This window comes from Ursus arctos, unplaced genomic scaffold (assembly GCF_023065955.2).
Source record: "Ursus arctos isolate Adak ecotype North America unplaced genomic scaffold, UrsArc2.0 scaffold_13, whole genome shotgun sequence".
Taxonomy (NCBI): domain Eukaryota; kingdom Metazoa; phylum Chordata; class Mammalia; order Carnivora; family Ursidae; genus Ursus; species Ursus arctos.
The window spans coordinates 36,167,239-36,183,262 of NW_026622797.1; the positions used below are offsets into that span (position 1 = coordinate 36,167,239).

A 16,024-nucleotide genomic window follows, 5' to 3' on the forward strand; every position below is an offset into this window, starting at 1 on the left:
TTAACTGCACTGGGGAAAAAACAGCAATCATACAATAGGAAAATCACCCACCACTTAAACCAGCTGATCAAAATGAATATTACTGATGAGGGGCAGATACCATCATACAGATGCCCTGAGGACACAAAATCATTGTTGTAGTCCAGCCAGGAGTGTATAACCTGAATCTAATCATGTGGAAATAAATGACCCAAATGAAGTACATTCTGAATAAAAAAGAGAGGAGAGACAGTGTTCTTCAAAAGTGCAAATTTCATAAAAGAAAGACTGTGGACTTGTTCCATATCAAATGGATCAAAGAAACATCAATGACAAAATACAATACTTGATGCTAGACTGGAAAGGAAAAAAGATGGTATAAAAGACATCAGTGGGTCAATTTACAAAAATGTCATATGAACATTAAAGTATTGTATTAATAGTACAGTTGCTAACAATGAAAACTAATCTGTGGTTATGTAAGAGAATATCCTCATTCTTGAGATATATATATATATTGAAGTATTTGAGAGGTAAAGGGATGGGATGGATGCAACTTAATTTCAAGTGGTAAAGAAAACAAAATGGTGTAAATAAACCTAAAAAGAAAAATGATAAAGTAAATGAGGCTAAATGTTAACAACAGTTTAATCTGAGTCAGGTATATGTAAGTGTTCTCTGTTCTATTTTTATTCTTGGATCTTTACTATAAGTTTGGCATTATTTCGAATAAAAGTTTAAAAAGTGGGGGGAGGCACTAAGGATAATGAGGATAGGAAAGAAATAGGTCGAATGCTGGGTGGGGGATATATGGAGACATTGGTGGAGTGGGAGAAGAGAAACTCACTAGCATATTAATTCAACAACAAACACAGAAAATCATTCCAACAGTTAGAAATCTCTTGACTTTGATACTATTTCTTTCTAATCACATGTGGTCATATTCCTCAAGTTAGTTTATGCTGTAACAGCTGGCCAACAGATTCTAATGCAGAAAGAGACAGCTCTAGCGTAGTAGTCAAGAGCATGAGCTCTGGAGTTAGACTGCTTGAGTTTGAATCTCATGAAATTTACACACTGTATAACCTTGGCCAAGTCACATAACCTCTCTCTGTGCCATAATCTCCTCAGGAAGTTTTTTTTCTTTTTAGTTCAACAATGTTAGCTATTGTGGCAATACTGCTTCCCAAGTTTCTGATGGGGAAAGACAGCTACATGGAGAAACTCCAACCACAGACATAATTTGTTCCAACACAATCTGAATCACAATGAATTTAGCCAGACAAACCTAAATATGAGTGCTCCCTAGCTATGAGTAAGATCCAGCAAAAAATGGTGCAAAGTGGGAAAATTTCTTCACAGAATCAGAGGAGGTAAGTGTGGAATCTTAGGACTTCTACACATTGTTAATTATGAGGACATCCAATCAAGTGTGTACAGAACACAGACTGCAGCCTCAGCAGCCAGGCTCTAGCCCGTCGATAATTAAGTCACTTTCCTTATTTTCACACTTACTTATACACCTCTACAAACCAAATCAAAGATCAGACACATTTTTTTCCATGTAAGTATATGATTATCAATGTTAATGATGAACACATTTTTATCTTGTCAATCAAGTCTTTTTTCCACCCAAGTTTTCCTATTAAATAAACTGTATACCTTTGCATTTCCACAGTACACAGTATTGCAATGTATGGTATGCCCCTCCACCTAGTGGTTTACTTAGGGAAAAAGCCCACAAAATTAAATCATACCATTCTTGAAGTGGCACAAGTGTTGCACGCTGGGCTATTACACAAATATGTGGTCATCTGTTAGTCACTATTTCTTTATAATTAAGATTATTCTGTACAAATTTACTAATCTTTTAGCAAAACATTACTACAACCTTGACTAATATAAACAAGTAACATCTATGCACTAGTTTAACAGTTAAATAAAAATACCTGTTCCAACAAATGGATCAAAGACAATATCATTTTCTTTCACTTTTCCATGGTTGGCCATGATAAACGATAAACCAGCATCCATGCTTGTATTTCCAATAAAGTGTCTCTTTTTGACACTGTATGACTCAATAAGCTCTCTCTGTCCATCTGCAATCTAATTAGAGATTCTTCAAATTAGTTTAACTGTATAAAACAGATTGAAGATAACCATTCGCAATAAAACCACAGTATCTTGATGATAAAAACTTCTTTCCACTTACCATTGCTCTAAACTTATTCCTTTAAAAAATGTGATTGAGGTAATTATGGACAAATACCTTGTATTTTTTAGCATGTTGCAATTTACTGTGACTTTTCAAACTAAATTTGAATTGAATTTGAATGCAATAATTCCAGGGGTTGGTGGTGAATAAACTTTACCCACCTCTTTTTTCTCCTAAAAACAATAATCTGTAACATAAGCCCCAGCTTCCATTACCCTCAGGGAAGTGAGCAGGACTGCTCTGGAGTAATTTTATTTCTTTTCAGAATGTGAGCTTAGATTTGAGAACTCCACAAATGAGATCGCTCAGTTACCACAGCACTCTGCCTTTTCTCTGTTTAAAAAGCAATCCAGAATTTCCGACAAGTTTTATGCTATTTTTTCCTGGTACACCACCTCCTACCTAGGCCCTATATCTAACAAGCCTCTCGGCACTTCCCAGGAATCTCTGGAAAAACAAACAAAACACATAACCACATATTTTCCACTCATTTCAATTCATATGGTAATTCTGAGCCTTCAGCTCTCCTAAAATTCTACATATAAAGAGTCCTATACAAAGGTCTAACATTAAGCTTTTAAAGAAACAATCTGAAATAGGTAAAAAGGACACTTGCTTACCCATCTACCAAAATAAATGTTATGTGGATTCTCAGGGATGCAGTTTGGGTCCAAACCATAATCCTCCAAAACAGAGAATATATGTTGTGGCTTCTTTAAATTCACTTTCCCTTCAAATGGCAGAAACTCAAGTGCCTAAAAAATAAGTGATTCTCATGTTCTATTAGAATTTAAAAGGAAAAACAGTGCTTATATAATAATACATACTTTGTACATTTGGTATCAGCATTAAGACAAAACATGAAAATTACTTAGCACACAATGTGCTACAAAATAAGCACTTAACAGAATTGAGAATTATTATTACATATCAACAGCAGCAGACCACATTAATTTCATAGGTTTTTCTTTCATTTTTTTTTGCTAAATTCACTTACATCTATTCGTTTGACTTTTTCTTCTTGTGTCAATGTTTTATTAAATGTGTGAATCTTTATTTTATATGTAGAGTCTGAATGTAGAAATGGAACCTAAAATAAAAGCAAATAAATTCTTTAAAGCTTCGTAATTCTACAGTATCTGTAGATAAACTTATATAAAAACACATTTCACTACGCACCATCTTCTCCACAGGGTAGTTTTTAAGAGAACTATACAGCTCCTCCGGAGATCTTCCATGACCCCATAGTTCAAATATGGACCTAGGAAATCAATAACGAAATCAGTTCAAGCAGTAGTATGTAACAATTACTTCCCTAGTTCTTTATACTTGTCCCACTAATAAAATTATTGCCTATATTTTCTAAGCTATAAATGAGAAATGTGTCCTAAAAATAAACATAAGTCCAAATCACAAAGAGAAGTTTAAGTTTACACAGAAGGAAATTTAACATAAGTCAAGATTTTTCCAAGTTTTCATTATTATATTTTATACTAGAATACAAATGATCCCGTAATATTATTCATTTTGTGAAACGGGTGAGCAGCTGCAGTAAATCCAATTCTTCCCAATGTCTTCTTCATAAAACAAAAATGACCAGTTAAAAATGTTGCAATTAATATTTAGCTATTACTCACTAATATTTAGTAACTTTTAGGTACTTTTCTAACCACTACAAGAAGAAAATTCTTACTATTAAACAAACCCTCAAGCTTCCACCAATTTCAAGGAACATTTAAACAATTACAAGTAAATATCATTACAAACAAGAATTCATTGTAATGGAACTCAAATCTACACAGTAGCATAGTTTTGTGCATCTAACTTCGAACTACTTTATAAATGTAATTAATGCTGCCATTAGCATTGAGAATATTATCCTTTGAAAGCAAACTCTTCCTTTCCGTTCTACTGAATTTATAGAAAGAGGGCCTCTACAGTAATCCTACTCTTACTTAGCCAACACTAACGGGATGACCTCAGCTACAGAAACATACAAAGAGTAAAAAGCAGCAAACCCAATTATTCAAAATAGATGACCCCAATTTCCAGGTATTCAGGATTTTTTCTTAATGTTTAGAAATTATAATAAGCTTGGGGCGCCTGGGTGGCACAGCGGTTAAGCGTCTGCCTTCAGCTCAGGGCGTGATCCCGGCGTTATGGGATCGAGCCCCACATCAGGCTCCTCTGCTATGAGCCTGCTTCTTCCTCTCCCACTCCCCCTGCTTGTGTTCCCTCTCTCGCTGGCTGTCTCTATCTCTGTCGAATAAATAAATAAAATCTTAAAAAAAAAAAAAAAAGAAATTATAATAAGCTTGATCCATTCATTTATTTGACAAATATTTATTAAGTATTACTATATACCAGGAATTGTTCTAGGCACTAAGATACAACAGAACAAAGTTCACTGCCTTCATGAAACTTAAGGGAGAAGACTCCTGGAAGCATAAACTGAGAGAAAGCATATGTAACTCAACCTCTGGATGGGGAAAAGCTTGAAAAACAAAAATAATAAAAAATAATAAAAGATAATACTTTATACAACTCAAAGTACAAGGGACTGTTCTAAGGTCATTTAACGTGGATTCATGATTGTTCCTCATAGAGCCCTATGAGGTAGCTTCCAGTATCATCACCTATTGAACCAATGAGGCACAATGAGGTTAAAATGACTCTTTCAGGTCATTTAGCAATTAATGAAGCTAGGATTCCAATCCATCAAGCTCCACACTACACACATGACTACATGCACTATAATACAGTGCCTCTCAAAAAAAAAAAAAAAAAAGGAATCCCAGGCCATTCAGGGAATGACTAGTTTCATGGATCATAATTATCCCTAATGAACTATTACATAGTATAACGTAGGAATTAATGCTTGTAATGATAACCCAGAATCAACAAAATATACTCCTTATCGTCTTTTTCAGAAAGAATTTATATATTAATAAATTTATATTTTAAATAGTCAAAATAAAGATTAGGCATATAACATCAAAAGCTTCAGCTATAATTGGAACATTAATTTTAATAATACCTTTTATGATTTAGATTTTCAGAGTACACAGTTTTCATATATATGACTGAACTATCATGATTCATAATTTAGAGATTATAAAGCTTATGTAGGCTGCCACATTTTTCATAGGGGCTATATAAATAAGCATGGATATCAACTTACTAATATAAAATCAACAATCTCAAATGTTTTAATGATTATGGAAGTAACAATGAAATCTTTCTGACAAAAATTCTTTAAGAAACTATCCTTTGAGAGAAGGAGGGGAATGAAACTGGGAAAGGTGCACAAAGTCAACGATTCTATAAACCACTTTTTTTATTTTTTTTAAAAAGAAGGCTGTGGTAAATATCTCAAATGTTGAGCTCTAACAAGGTATCCACCTAGGTGTTTATTGTATTTTTCACTCTTTTTGTGGTATGCTCAAAATATTCCATGTTAAAAATAAATCAACAGGTATTCAAATCGGCAAAGAAGAAGTCAAAATGTCTCTCTTCGCAGATGACATGATACTCCATACGGAAAACCAAAAAGAAACCATTCCCAAACTATTAGAAGTTATAGAGCAATTTAGTAACGTGGCGGGATACAAAATCAATGCTCAGAAATCAGTTGCATTTCTATACACGAATAACGAGACCGGAGAAAGAGAAATTAGGGAATCCATCCCATTTACAATAGCACCAAAAACCATACGTTACCTTGGAATTAACTTAACCAGAGACGTAAAGGACTTATATTCTAGGAACTATAAATCACTCTTCAAAGACATTGAGGAAGACATAAAAAGATGGAAAGATATTCCATGCTCATGGATCGGAAGAATTAACATAGTTAAAATGTCCATGCTACCCAGAGCAATCTACACTTTCAATGCTATCCCGATCAAAATATCGAGGACATTTTTCAAAGAACTGGAACAAATAGTCCTTAAACTTGTATGGAAACAGAAAAGGCCCTGAATCTCCAAGGCACTGCTGAAAAGGGAAAACAAAGCTGGGGGCATCACAATGCCGGATTTCGAGCTGTACTACAAAGCTGTGATCACAAAGACAGCGTGGTACTGGCACAAAAACAGACACATAGTCCAATGGAACAGAATAGAGAGCCCAGAAATGGACCCTCGGCTCTTTGGGCAACTAATATTTGATAAAGCAGGAAAAAACATCCGGTGGGAAAAAGACAGTCTCTTCAATAAATGGTGCTGGGAAAATTGGACAGCTACATGCAAAAGAATGAAACTTGACCACTATCTCACACCATACACAAAAATAAACTCCAAATGGATGAAAGACCTCAATGTGAGACAGGAATCCATCAAAATTCTAGAGGAGAACATAGGCAGCAACCTCTACGACATTGGCCAAAGCAACCTTTTTCATGACACATCCCCAAAGGCAAGAGAAACAAAAGATAAAATGAATTTATGGGACTTCATCAAGATTAAAAGTTTCTGCACAGCCAAGGAAACAGTCAGAAAAACTAAGAGGCAGCCCACGGAATGGGAGAAGATATTTGCAAATGACACTACAGATAAAGGACTGGTATCCAAGATCTACAAAGAACTTCTCAAACTCAATACACGAGAAACAAATAAACAAATCAAAAAATGGGCAGAAGATATGAACAGACACTTTTCCAATGAAGACATACAAATGGCTAACAGACACATGAAAAAATGTTCAAAATCATTAGCCATCAAGGAAATTCAAATCAAAAGCACACTGAGATACCACCTTACGCCAGTTAGAATGGCAAAAATAGACAAGGCAAGAAACAATTGTTGGAGAGGATGTGGAGAAAGGGGATCCCTCCTACATTGTTGGTGGGAATGCAAGTTGGTACAGCCACTCTGGAAAACAGTGTGGAGGTCCCTTAAAAAGTTAAAAATTGAGCTCCCCTATGATCCAGCCATTGCACTACTGGGTGTTTACCCCAAAGATACAGATGTAGTGAAGAGAAGGGCCATATGCACCCCAATGTTCATAGCAGCAATGTCCACAATAGCTAAATCATGGAAGGAGCCGAGATGCCCTTCAACAGATGACTGGATTAAGAAGTTGTGGTCCATATATACAATGGAATATTACTCAGCTATCAGAAAGAATGAGTTCTCAACATTTGCTACAACATGGACGGCACTGGAGGAGATAATGCTAAGTGAAATAAGTCAAGCAGAGAAAGACAACTATCATATGATTTCTCTCATCTATGGAACATAAGAACTAGGATGATCGGTAGGGGAAGAAAGGGATAAAGAAAGGGGGGTAATCAGAAGGGGGAATGAAACATGAGAGACTATGGACTATGAGAAACAAACTGAGGGCCTCAGAGGGGAGGGGGGTGGGGGAATGGGATAGGCTGGTGATGGGTAGTAAGGAGGGCACGTATTGCATGGTGCACTGGGTGTTATACACAACTAATGAATCATCGAGCCTTACATCAGAAACCGGGGATGTACTGTATGGTGACTAACATAATATAATAAAAAATCAAAAAAAATAAATAAAAAAATAAATCAACAAAACAAAATTAACTTTCAATCCCGAGTCTGCCACAAAAAAAATTTTGAATTTAATTTTCAATCCATGCTTACAACAGTCTATTTTACTTCCAGAACAATTAATGCTACATTAGGACTGTGAATTTTATCATTTGAAAATGAATTCCTCCTTTGCTTTTATTAAATTTATAGACAGAAGACCTCTATAGTCATACCACCCTTACTTAGCTTATCACTGAGGTATACCCAACCTAAACTATTCAAAATATACAGAGAACAAAAAGTAGTCAAGGAAATTATTATATAATATTACACACATTACATAATTATTAATTGTACCATTAAGCAAATGCAGGAGAAGATACGAGCTTTGAAGGAAGTGTACAAATTCTTGGTCCTCCAATAGCTACTTTAAACCTAATAAGCCTTATCTGCTGAAATCAAACAACTCTTAGAGCCATAAATTTTAATATGCTAATCAAAACTAATAATTATTCAAAAGATTTTTTTTTTAGTTATGTTTCTCTCTGCTAGTCATTTTTACTGAATAGTAAGACCAATTAGAAAGTTTCAACTTACAAGATTAGGAAGGAAGGAGGGAGGGAAGGAAGAAAGAAATGGAAGAAAGATCAGATACCAATGATAAAATCTAGAAAACAGGATAAACTATTAACATCATTATAGTAATCCACACAAGGTGTGATAATCAGGACTCCACTCTCTAACAAACAAAACAGCAAAACATATTTCATGGCAGTCCTCACTTTTTTTCATTTCACACTTATCTGCTCACTCAACTAAAAGCCATCGATAAGAAAAACATCTTTAGATTTTCAATACTTTCGTTATTAATTAAATGTGGCACTTATCCTATGTAATAACAGCATTTACATCTTATACCATACTCCTGCTTAATACAGAAGTTTAAAAAAATTACCCCAAAACCGTTGTTCAGGCATTTCACCACAAAGATTTCCTCACCCTCAGTTTCAGCAAAGAACTCCCCATTCTACCACCACCACCCAGTGGCAAATTCATGTATCTGCAAGCTAAAGTGTGCTCCCCCCCCAACAACTAACTCCTTGTAATTCTCCACCAATATAGCAAGGACAGAGTAGTATGAAAAGTACGGTATACAATCTGCAGGAAAACATAAGTTTCTCTTACTTGGCACACACAGTTCGTTTCATTAAGTTTCTGGCAATATCTTCAGAGGGAATGCTAAGAATCCAAAAAGGAGACTGAAAAAAATAACAATATACAACTTGTAACTGGTTTTATGGCCTCATATGCTTCTATTCAAGAAGTCAATAAGGAGAGATTCCTATTTGCTACTTTTATGTAAGAATACATGGTCTGACTCTAACCAAAATAAAACTTGCTCCAATAGTAAAAAAGTAAATTATTTTAATAGCTAACCTGTTAGGATAACATAGTACAACATCAGAACACTTTTATAAATGACCATAAGAGCAACTATCAGTAAATACAAGATTAAACTTAAGATTTTGTATTTACTGTCTTATGTATTTTAACCAAAATAATTAATGCATATTTTACCCCAAAGTATAATCTCACGATTTTTTATTGTTGATCATTCCTGATAATACAGCTATTTTATTTTTAACTTCTAAGTAATATATTTCTTTGAATGATCCCTCCATTTTTTAGGTAGTTGTAGCCACCTGAGGGGTGGAAAAGGAACACTGAAACAACTATGATGGAAAATTATAGGGAATATTATACTAATTTTTATTATTTTATCTAAGGAAAAAAGTTTCAGGTGCATCAGAGGTGTTTACTAATCCTCTGTCTCAACCATCAAGACTGCAGGCACTTTTTAAATTTTATTTTATTTTATTTTATCTTATTTTGAGAGAGAGAGAGCATGCACAGGTGTGCACGGGTGTAGAGCCAGAGGGAGATGGGGAATGGGAGAGACTTAAGCAAGCTCCACAGTGAGCACAGAACCAGACTTGGGGCTCGATCTCCCGACCCTGAGATCATGACCTGAGCAGAAATCAAGAGCTGGTGGCCTAATCAACTGAACCACCCAGGTGCCCCAATTACAGGCACTTTTCACCTCCACCCAGATAACCCCTTGCCAGAACAACAGAAAAACAAAGCAGACCCCTGACCTCGGTTCATCATCCTCACCCAATTTTATCTATACTCTCCCTCTTTTCCTCCTCCTTCAGTACATGAAAGGAGTACAAGTCCAATCTTAGCAGACTTTCAACTAAGTTCCCTCATCTTCTGGAAGAAATCCTCCCTGCCAGTCTTTCTTCTTCCAATATTCACACTACTCTACAGAAAAATTCAAAATAATCCAAACAGAAAAAAGATGGTTATCTCAGTATTATTATTATTAGAAAAATTTAAAAGCAATCTAAACAAAATGAAATCATTAGATAAATAATGATAGAACTAATCAATAGAAAATATTATACAACTCTGTTAGTGATGAAGGCTATGTGGCAACATGTGCCTATATTAATAGTATCAAGTGAAAAAGAGAATGAAGAAGTTCATAAGTAGTATTAGAACGAAAGGGAAAAAAAGTATATGAAAAAAGATCGGAAAGCAGTACCCTCAAATTATGTCACATGAAGGAAGAATTATGAATGACTTCTCTATTTCCCAAACTTCTCTAATACACTGATAAACTATCAAATACAAAAATGCTCATAAGTTCATGATCTTACACATGCAGAATTTCAAATGTTTAAATAATCCCCAATACAAGTCTGAAATACTGCTAAATTCTAAATACTAATTCTAATCATACCTCATCAACAAAAAACAGCCCCGCCCTTTTTTTTTTCAATTGAGTGACAGATACAATTATGGTACAAGTATTGAGTTAAAAATTAAAAACTAGTAAACTAAATGAATACCGGAAATAAACTTAGATGACATTCTAAAACCACAACTTTTTTCCAAAAATATCCTTTTTATTCAATTGCCCCTAGAAGCAGAAACAAGTAACCACACAAATATAAATGTAAGATTTTCAGTTCTTCTCTTCAAACCCAAGATTCTACTTATAAATATACTACACATGGTCTAATGAAAAATATAAATTCAACTTACCTTTCCGTAAGTTTCCTGACTACTGATGAGCTGACCTCCAAAAAGTGAAAGCAAAGACTTTATTTCCTACATTGAAAATATTATAGAAAGAAGATATTTTAACACAAGGAACTCAAAGTCTATTAACAGATATAGGTATAATACGACTTTTTAAGAGCAGGTAAGTGACCTACTTGAGGCATTTAAATTTCAACACCACACAAATTAAAACTTTAGGTTCTGAAAAATTTTACAGTCACAACCACAGTTAAGTAATTTCTGAGAAATTTTACACAAGAAGGCTGCCAAAAGACTTGCTCAGAAAATGCCCTGATTTTGGAAAAAATTGGATGACAAAACTATAGATTAGTAAATCTGACAACTGATCAATAAAAATAAAATGAATTATTAAACAGATAAGTTGAGGACTTTTAGAAATAAGTGATTAACCAGGAAGCATCACTGTGGATTCATTAAACAGAAGTTATAATAAGTTAGCCTCCTCTTTCTGGATAAAGTTACACAACTAGAGAGAGAACACAAGAGCTACTTTAAAAACATCAGGAATGCAAAGTTGAAATCTGTTCAGATAATATTATATTCTATGAAGCAATCACTTTGTATTGATAAATACAAGATGACTATAGAAATTTTACAATATATACTGCTAACAAATTTTGTCTCCTCAAATAACATAAAGCAGTAGGATCCCACTCCTCTCTGTAGGTCTTATGGAGGAGGTAACCCAATCAGAGATACGCCCCCTCTGCTGGGTGCCTACAATCCCCTTTCATCCCAACTAGAAGAAGGGCCTTTAACACCAAGCTCATCATGATCCACAGGCACCATGAGACAGTATACCCAGAACATCAACATTCTCTACCTCAAGACCAAAAGGAATAGGAGGTTTGAGCAATTCATACCTTTTTGCTTTTCCTTTCAATTATGCAACAAATATTTTCTTTTTTCTTTAATCCCTGGATTTATAAGGGGCTAAATTCAGTTGAACTATATGGACAGACCAAGAACTTGCATAGTGTATCAGTAATACTGAAGGTAACCCCAAAGTCATTTTGAAACATGTGTGACACATATTTAAATAGGAGGCATCATTGGAGTTGGGAGTCAGATAAATCACAATTTTATTTTCACATCTTTCAAATGGCGGCCATGTGGTTTTATACAAACCACTTCTCTCATCTGGAAAACAGGAATCATAGCTACCTCATGAAGTAAAGAGGTCTGTGACAACAGGAGCACAAAACCTAGGGTGTTAAGTAAAGGAATCAAGATGATGAACTTGAAGTCCAGTGGCTCAAGAAATCAAGCAAGACTGACAGAATTATCATTCTTAAAACAAAAAAAAAAAAATGAAGTTATAGATTAAGTTACTTTGGTCTAGAATATTTTTGTTCATTCCACATTAAAGCACGGTGGGAGATCAGCTACATTTAAAACATCAACATTTGCTGTTCAGGGGGTATAGCTCAGTGGTAGAGCATTTGACTGCAAAATTTGCTGCTCCTGAGATACCTTGTTAAAAATTAGTAACGGGCCAAAAAAAACCACAAAGGCTCTATGAGTTTAAAAAAAAAGTGAAGAATTATTGAGGTTTTACGGCATAGCATTAACTCCACTACCCCAAACTTAAGCAATGACTTAAAATTGAAAGTAAATGTGATAACCCAAGTTTCAAATTTATGAGCAAAACCTGTATTATACTACACCATCAATCTACTTGGAAAAAGCGAAACACAAAATTTTTACCCTTATGGCAAATTCACTTTCTAGTTGACAATCCTTCTATATTAGGAACAAAAGAATTTATATTGGATAGAAAAATATAGCATGATTTGGGGCATGCCTCATGCATTAATTCACATGAGCTTTTCAGTTCTTTTAGCCACTCACTTCTTCATCCATTTTAGTTTGTTTCAGAGCTAGCAATAAAACCCAGGTGTCTGAACTCTAGTACAATAAGGCAACTAAAATTGGCCGTGATTAACTCTACAAATGGAAAACAGGACCACATTATATTCCTAATCTCTCATTTTAAATCATAAAGGCAGCTACTCATTAGTTTTCCTGCTTACCAGTTCTAAACAGTAGATGGACTCAAAAGTGTAGACTGTCCTCTTGATTGCCTTCCCCAAAGGGATCCTCTCACTCAATACTTACTAAGAAACTAATATGTACAAGGCACTGAGCTATGTAAAGATAAATACATATTTATCTTCAGGGAGCTTATGGTCTAATAGAACAAAACATTCAACCTAGTAACTGAAATGTGAGCTCTAAAACAGTGAGTACTCTTAAAGAAGTAAAAGCAAAAAGGTATCACATTAGAGTTCAAGGAAGAAACCATTACTTCAGTTTCAGAAGAAAAGTTTTCATGGAAACTGACTTAGGCCCTGGAATACAGAGAGGATCTGCATAGATGAAAGAGGATTTCCACTTCTACCGATGGCAAACTGGGCAATTCAGATTAAGCCTTCTGCTGAGAATAACTGGAAAAACCTCGCGTCTGCTTGAACGCATGGAGCAATTACAAGAATTACCAAACCAAACTTCAGGAGAAGCCAGAAATCCCAAGGTGCGGCCACTTGCTTCCCGGGGCACTGACCAATTCCAAAAGCATCTGTGAGGGTGGATGGTCCTTTTGACAGCTTAATGGAGCTAGAGGAACAAAAAGAATATTGGACCATCCATGGAAAAGAAAGATGGCTTGATAAGCCACCCAATTTGGACTGGGATCCCCAAAAGCTACATACCAGAGGAACATGTGTGAATCAGAACAGAAACAAAACTTAATACCTGGAAATGAGTTCAAGTCATCCTAGATCATCAATGCTCCTATTTCAAGAGGATTTACCTCACCCAGGCCTCATGTTACTTCTTCAAATAACTTTCCAAATATATCTAGTGTAGATTTAAAAAAATAAGCCAGCACACATATGAAAAAGAACCAAGAGAAACAATACACAAAAGCAACAGGCCCAGACTTCTTTTATCATATTTAATATGTGTGCTTTCTATAGTTTGTCATACTTAACATAACTATGCTTTCTATATTGAAGGGGATAAAAGACAATTAAGAATTTTGGCAGACTATGGGGCGCCTGGGTGGCACAGCGGTTAAGCGTCTGCCTTCGGCTCAGGGCGTGATTCCGGTGTTATGGGATCGAGCCCCACATCAGGCTCTTCCACTATGAGCCTGCTTCTTCCTCTCCCACTCCCCCTGCTTGTGTTCCCTCTCTCGCTGGCTGTCTCTATCTCTGTCAAATAAATAAATAAAATTTAAAAAAAAAAAAAAAAAGAATTTTGGCAGACTAAAAACCTATTAAAAAGGAAATTGCAGAGTTGAAAAAGAATCAAGTAAAAAATAAACCTAAAATAAATATGTGTGTAAATCTCAGTGAATATCGACTATGTAAAATCAATAGGTAGAAGACTGAAATAGGGAAGACTGAACTAGACAAAAGGCAGCACAGGCAAAAGCATGAAAACTGAGAGCATCGTTCAGGGAATGATGGGGATTCACTCTTGGCTGCATTGAGGTGGGAGATGTGGGGAGACAGAGAAAAGAACCATTCAATGGTGGGCTAATGCCAGACTAAGAAGTTTCAGCCTTGGGACAATGAGGGTGTAAAAGAGAACTGAGATTTTTGGGAGATTAAACTGGCACCAGGGTAAGACACTAAGAGTAATTTAAGAAGAAAAAACAGTTGTCCAAGTACTAGGGATGCTATTCTGAAGACAGTAGCCTAACTACTCCATTCTCAGTGCACTGCTGGACTAGAGGCACACACCCTCCTTGGCCTCCATTTCCACTCCAGTATCCTTTCTCTGGTCCTCCAGAATTCTCCCTCTAAAACACAAATGATTACTAGTCACTTACTGGTTTAAAAAGAAAAAAAATGTCACTTCCTGGCTTAACAAGAGTCAATGGCTCCCCCATTAAATCTAAAATAAAATCCAAATTCCTTGCAATGGTTTCAAAACATTCCAAATCCTGGATCCTATCCACCACTCTAGCACCACTGCCCATCACTTCATCCTCACTCCCCACACATCCCACACCCCAAACCACCATAATCAACTCTGCCCATGCCTTTACGCTTGCTTCTGTTTCTCACTGAAGTGGGCTTCCAGTCTTCTTTACCCACAAAACAGCTCTTTATCAATTACGATCTATTAAAATATTACTTCCTCCATGAAACTCTATGCCCTTACACCCCTATCTTGCCAATGCACCTGCTCAGCAAAACATTAACCCTGAATCAATGCCACAGTCTCCCTTCCTAACTCCTAAGGCCAGTGAATTGCACACAACTGAAGAAAATCAGAGAATCTCAGCACAATTACAAATACATGATCATCACCCTAAGCTGGGTTTCCACCATTGCTCCGATACCTGTGTTCTCAATTTTTAACTTGTCAGCTCCCTCTTTTGCTCTCAATGACTATTTCAAATATAACTATTTTTCCCATTTCTCCACTCAATTGCTTGGTCCCTGATCTCTCAAGAAACAACCTTGACTCATTCATAACCTAGAAAACAGACCCTTGGGCAGCAACCCCACATCCAACCTAACTCTCCTTTGCCCACTCTCCCCTTCTAGTGAAAGACCAACACCTCCCACTGTGTCCTTATATCCATTCTCCCCTTCTCTTCATCCTGTAAACTTTGCTTGACCCTAGGCCTCCCTCAAAACTGTTAACCAATCCCTTACTTGCCCTTCTTACGCTCTGGTTAAGAGCAGTCTATCTGCCCTTCCTCATTTTCCAGTGACCATTAAATCAAGCAATCTAGCTCACCATCCTACTCCAAACTCTACACAACAGTTTTAGCAAAATTCCTAAAACTTTAACCTCCTGAATTCTGTGCCCTCTAAGTCTTTATTCTGACCCTTGCCAATCCTCTTCCTTACCTCCTCTTTTCTCACTTCCCCCCAATATCAATGCTTCCAAGCTCGTGTATTTGGCCCCCCACTCTTTCAACACTATGCTTTCTCTGAATAATTTCACTTTCTCTCCTAGTGTTCATACGCAGAAGCTTCCAAAACATTTATTACCAGTCCAGACCACTCTATCGTACTCCATGCATATTCCTATATTCACTGCCCCCCATCCCCGATCTTCTTCACTTGATATTACACAAACACATCAAACTCAGCATAACCAAAATTTAAATCTTTCATCTGCCTGTGCTCTACATTTTAAATGGAGATGCTCT

General features: G+C 35.9%; 1 protein-coding gene across 3 annotated transcripts in view; it reads right to left on the minus strand.

Annotated features, from left to right (window-relative positions):
• Positions 1–16,024, minus strand: part of TRMT11 (tRNA methyltransferase 11 homolog) — a 56,965-nt gene that overhangs the window by 39,584 nt on the left and 1,357 nt on the right. The window contains exons 1-7 of one of the 3 annotated variants that reach the window (XM_026504759.4): positions 13,347–13,456; positions 10,810–10,875; positions 8,884–8,957; positions 3,374–3,455; positions 3,192–3,284; positions 2,815–2,949; positions 1,929–2,085 (exon numbers count right to left, since the gene is read on the minus strand). In XM_026504759.4, the coding sequence (XP_026360544.1) occupies positions 1,929–2,085; positions 2,815–2,949; positions 3,192–3,284; positions 3,374–3,455; positions 8,884–8,906 (490 nt within the window). In that variant the 5' untranslated portion in view covers positions 8,907–8,957; positions 10,810–10,875; positions 13,347–13,456. Of the gene's footprint in view, positions 1–1,928; positions 2,086–2,814; positions 2,950–3,191; positions 3,285–3,373; positions 3,456–8,883; positions 8,958–10,809; positions 10,876–13,346; positions 13,457–16,024 lie in introns of those variants that run through there. The other 2 variants (XM_026504756.4, XM_057311064.1) reach the window with 2 other exon arrangements.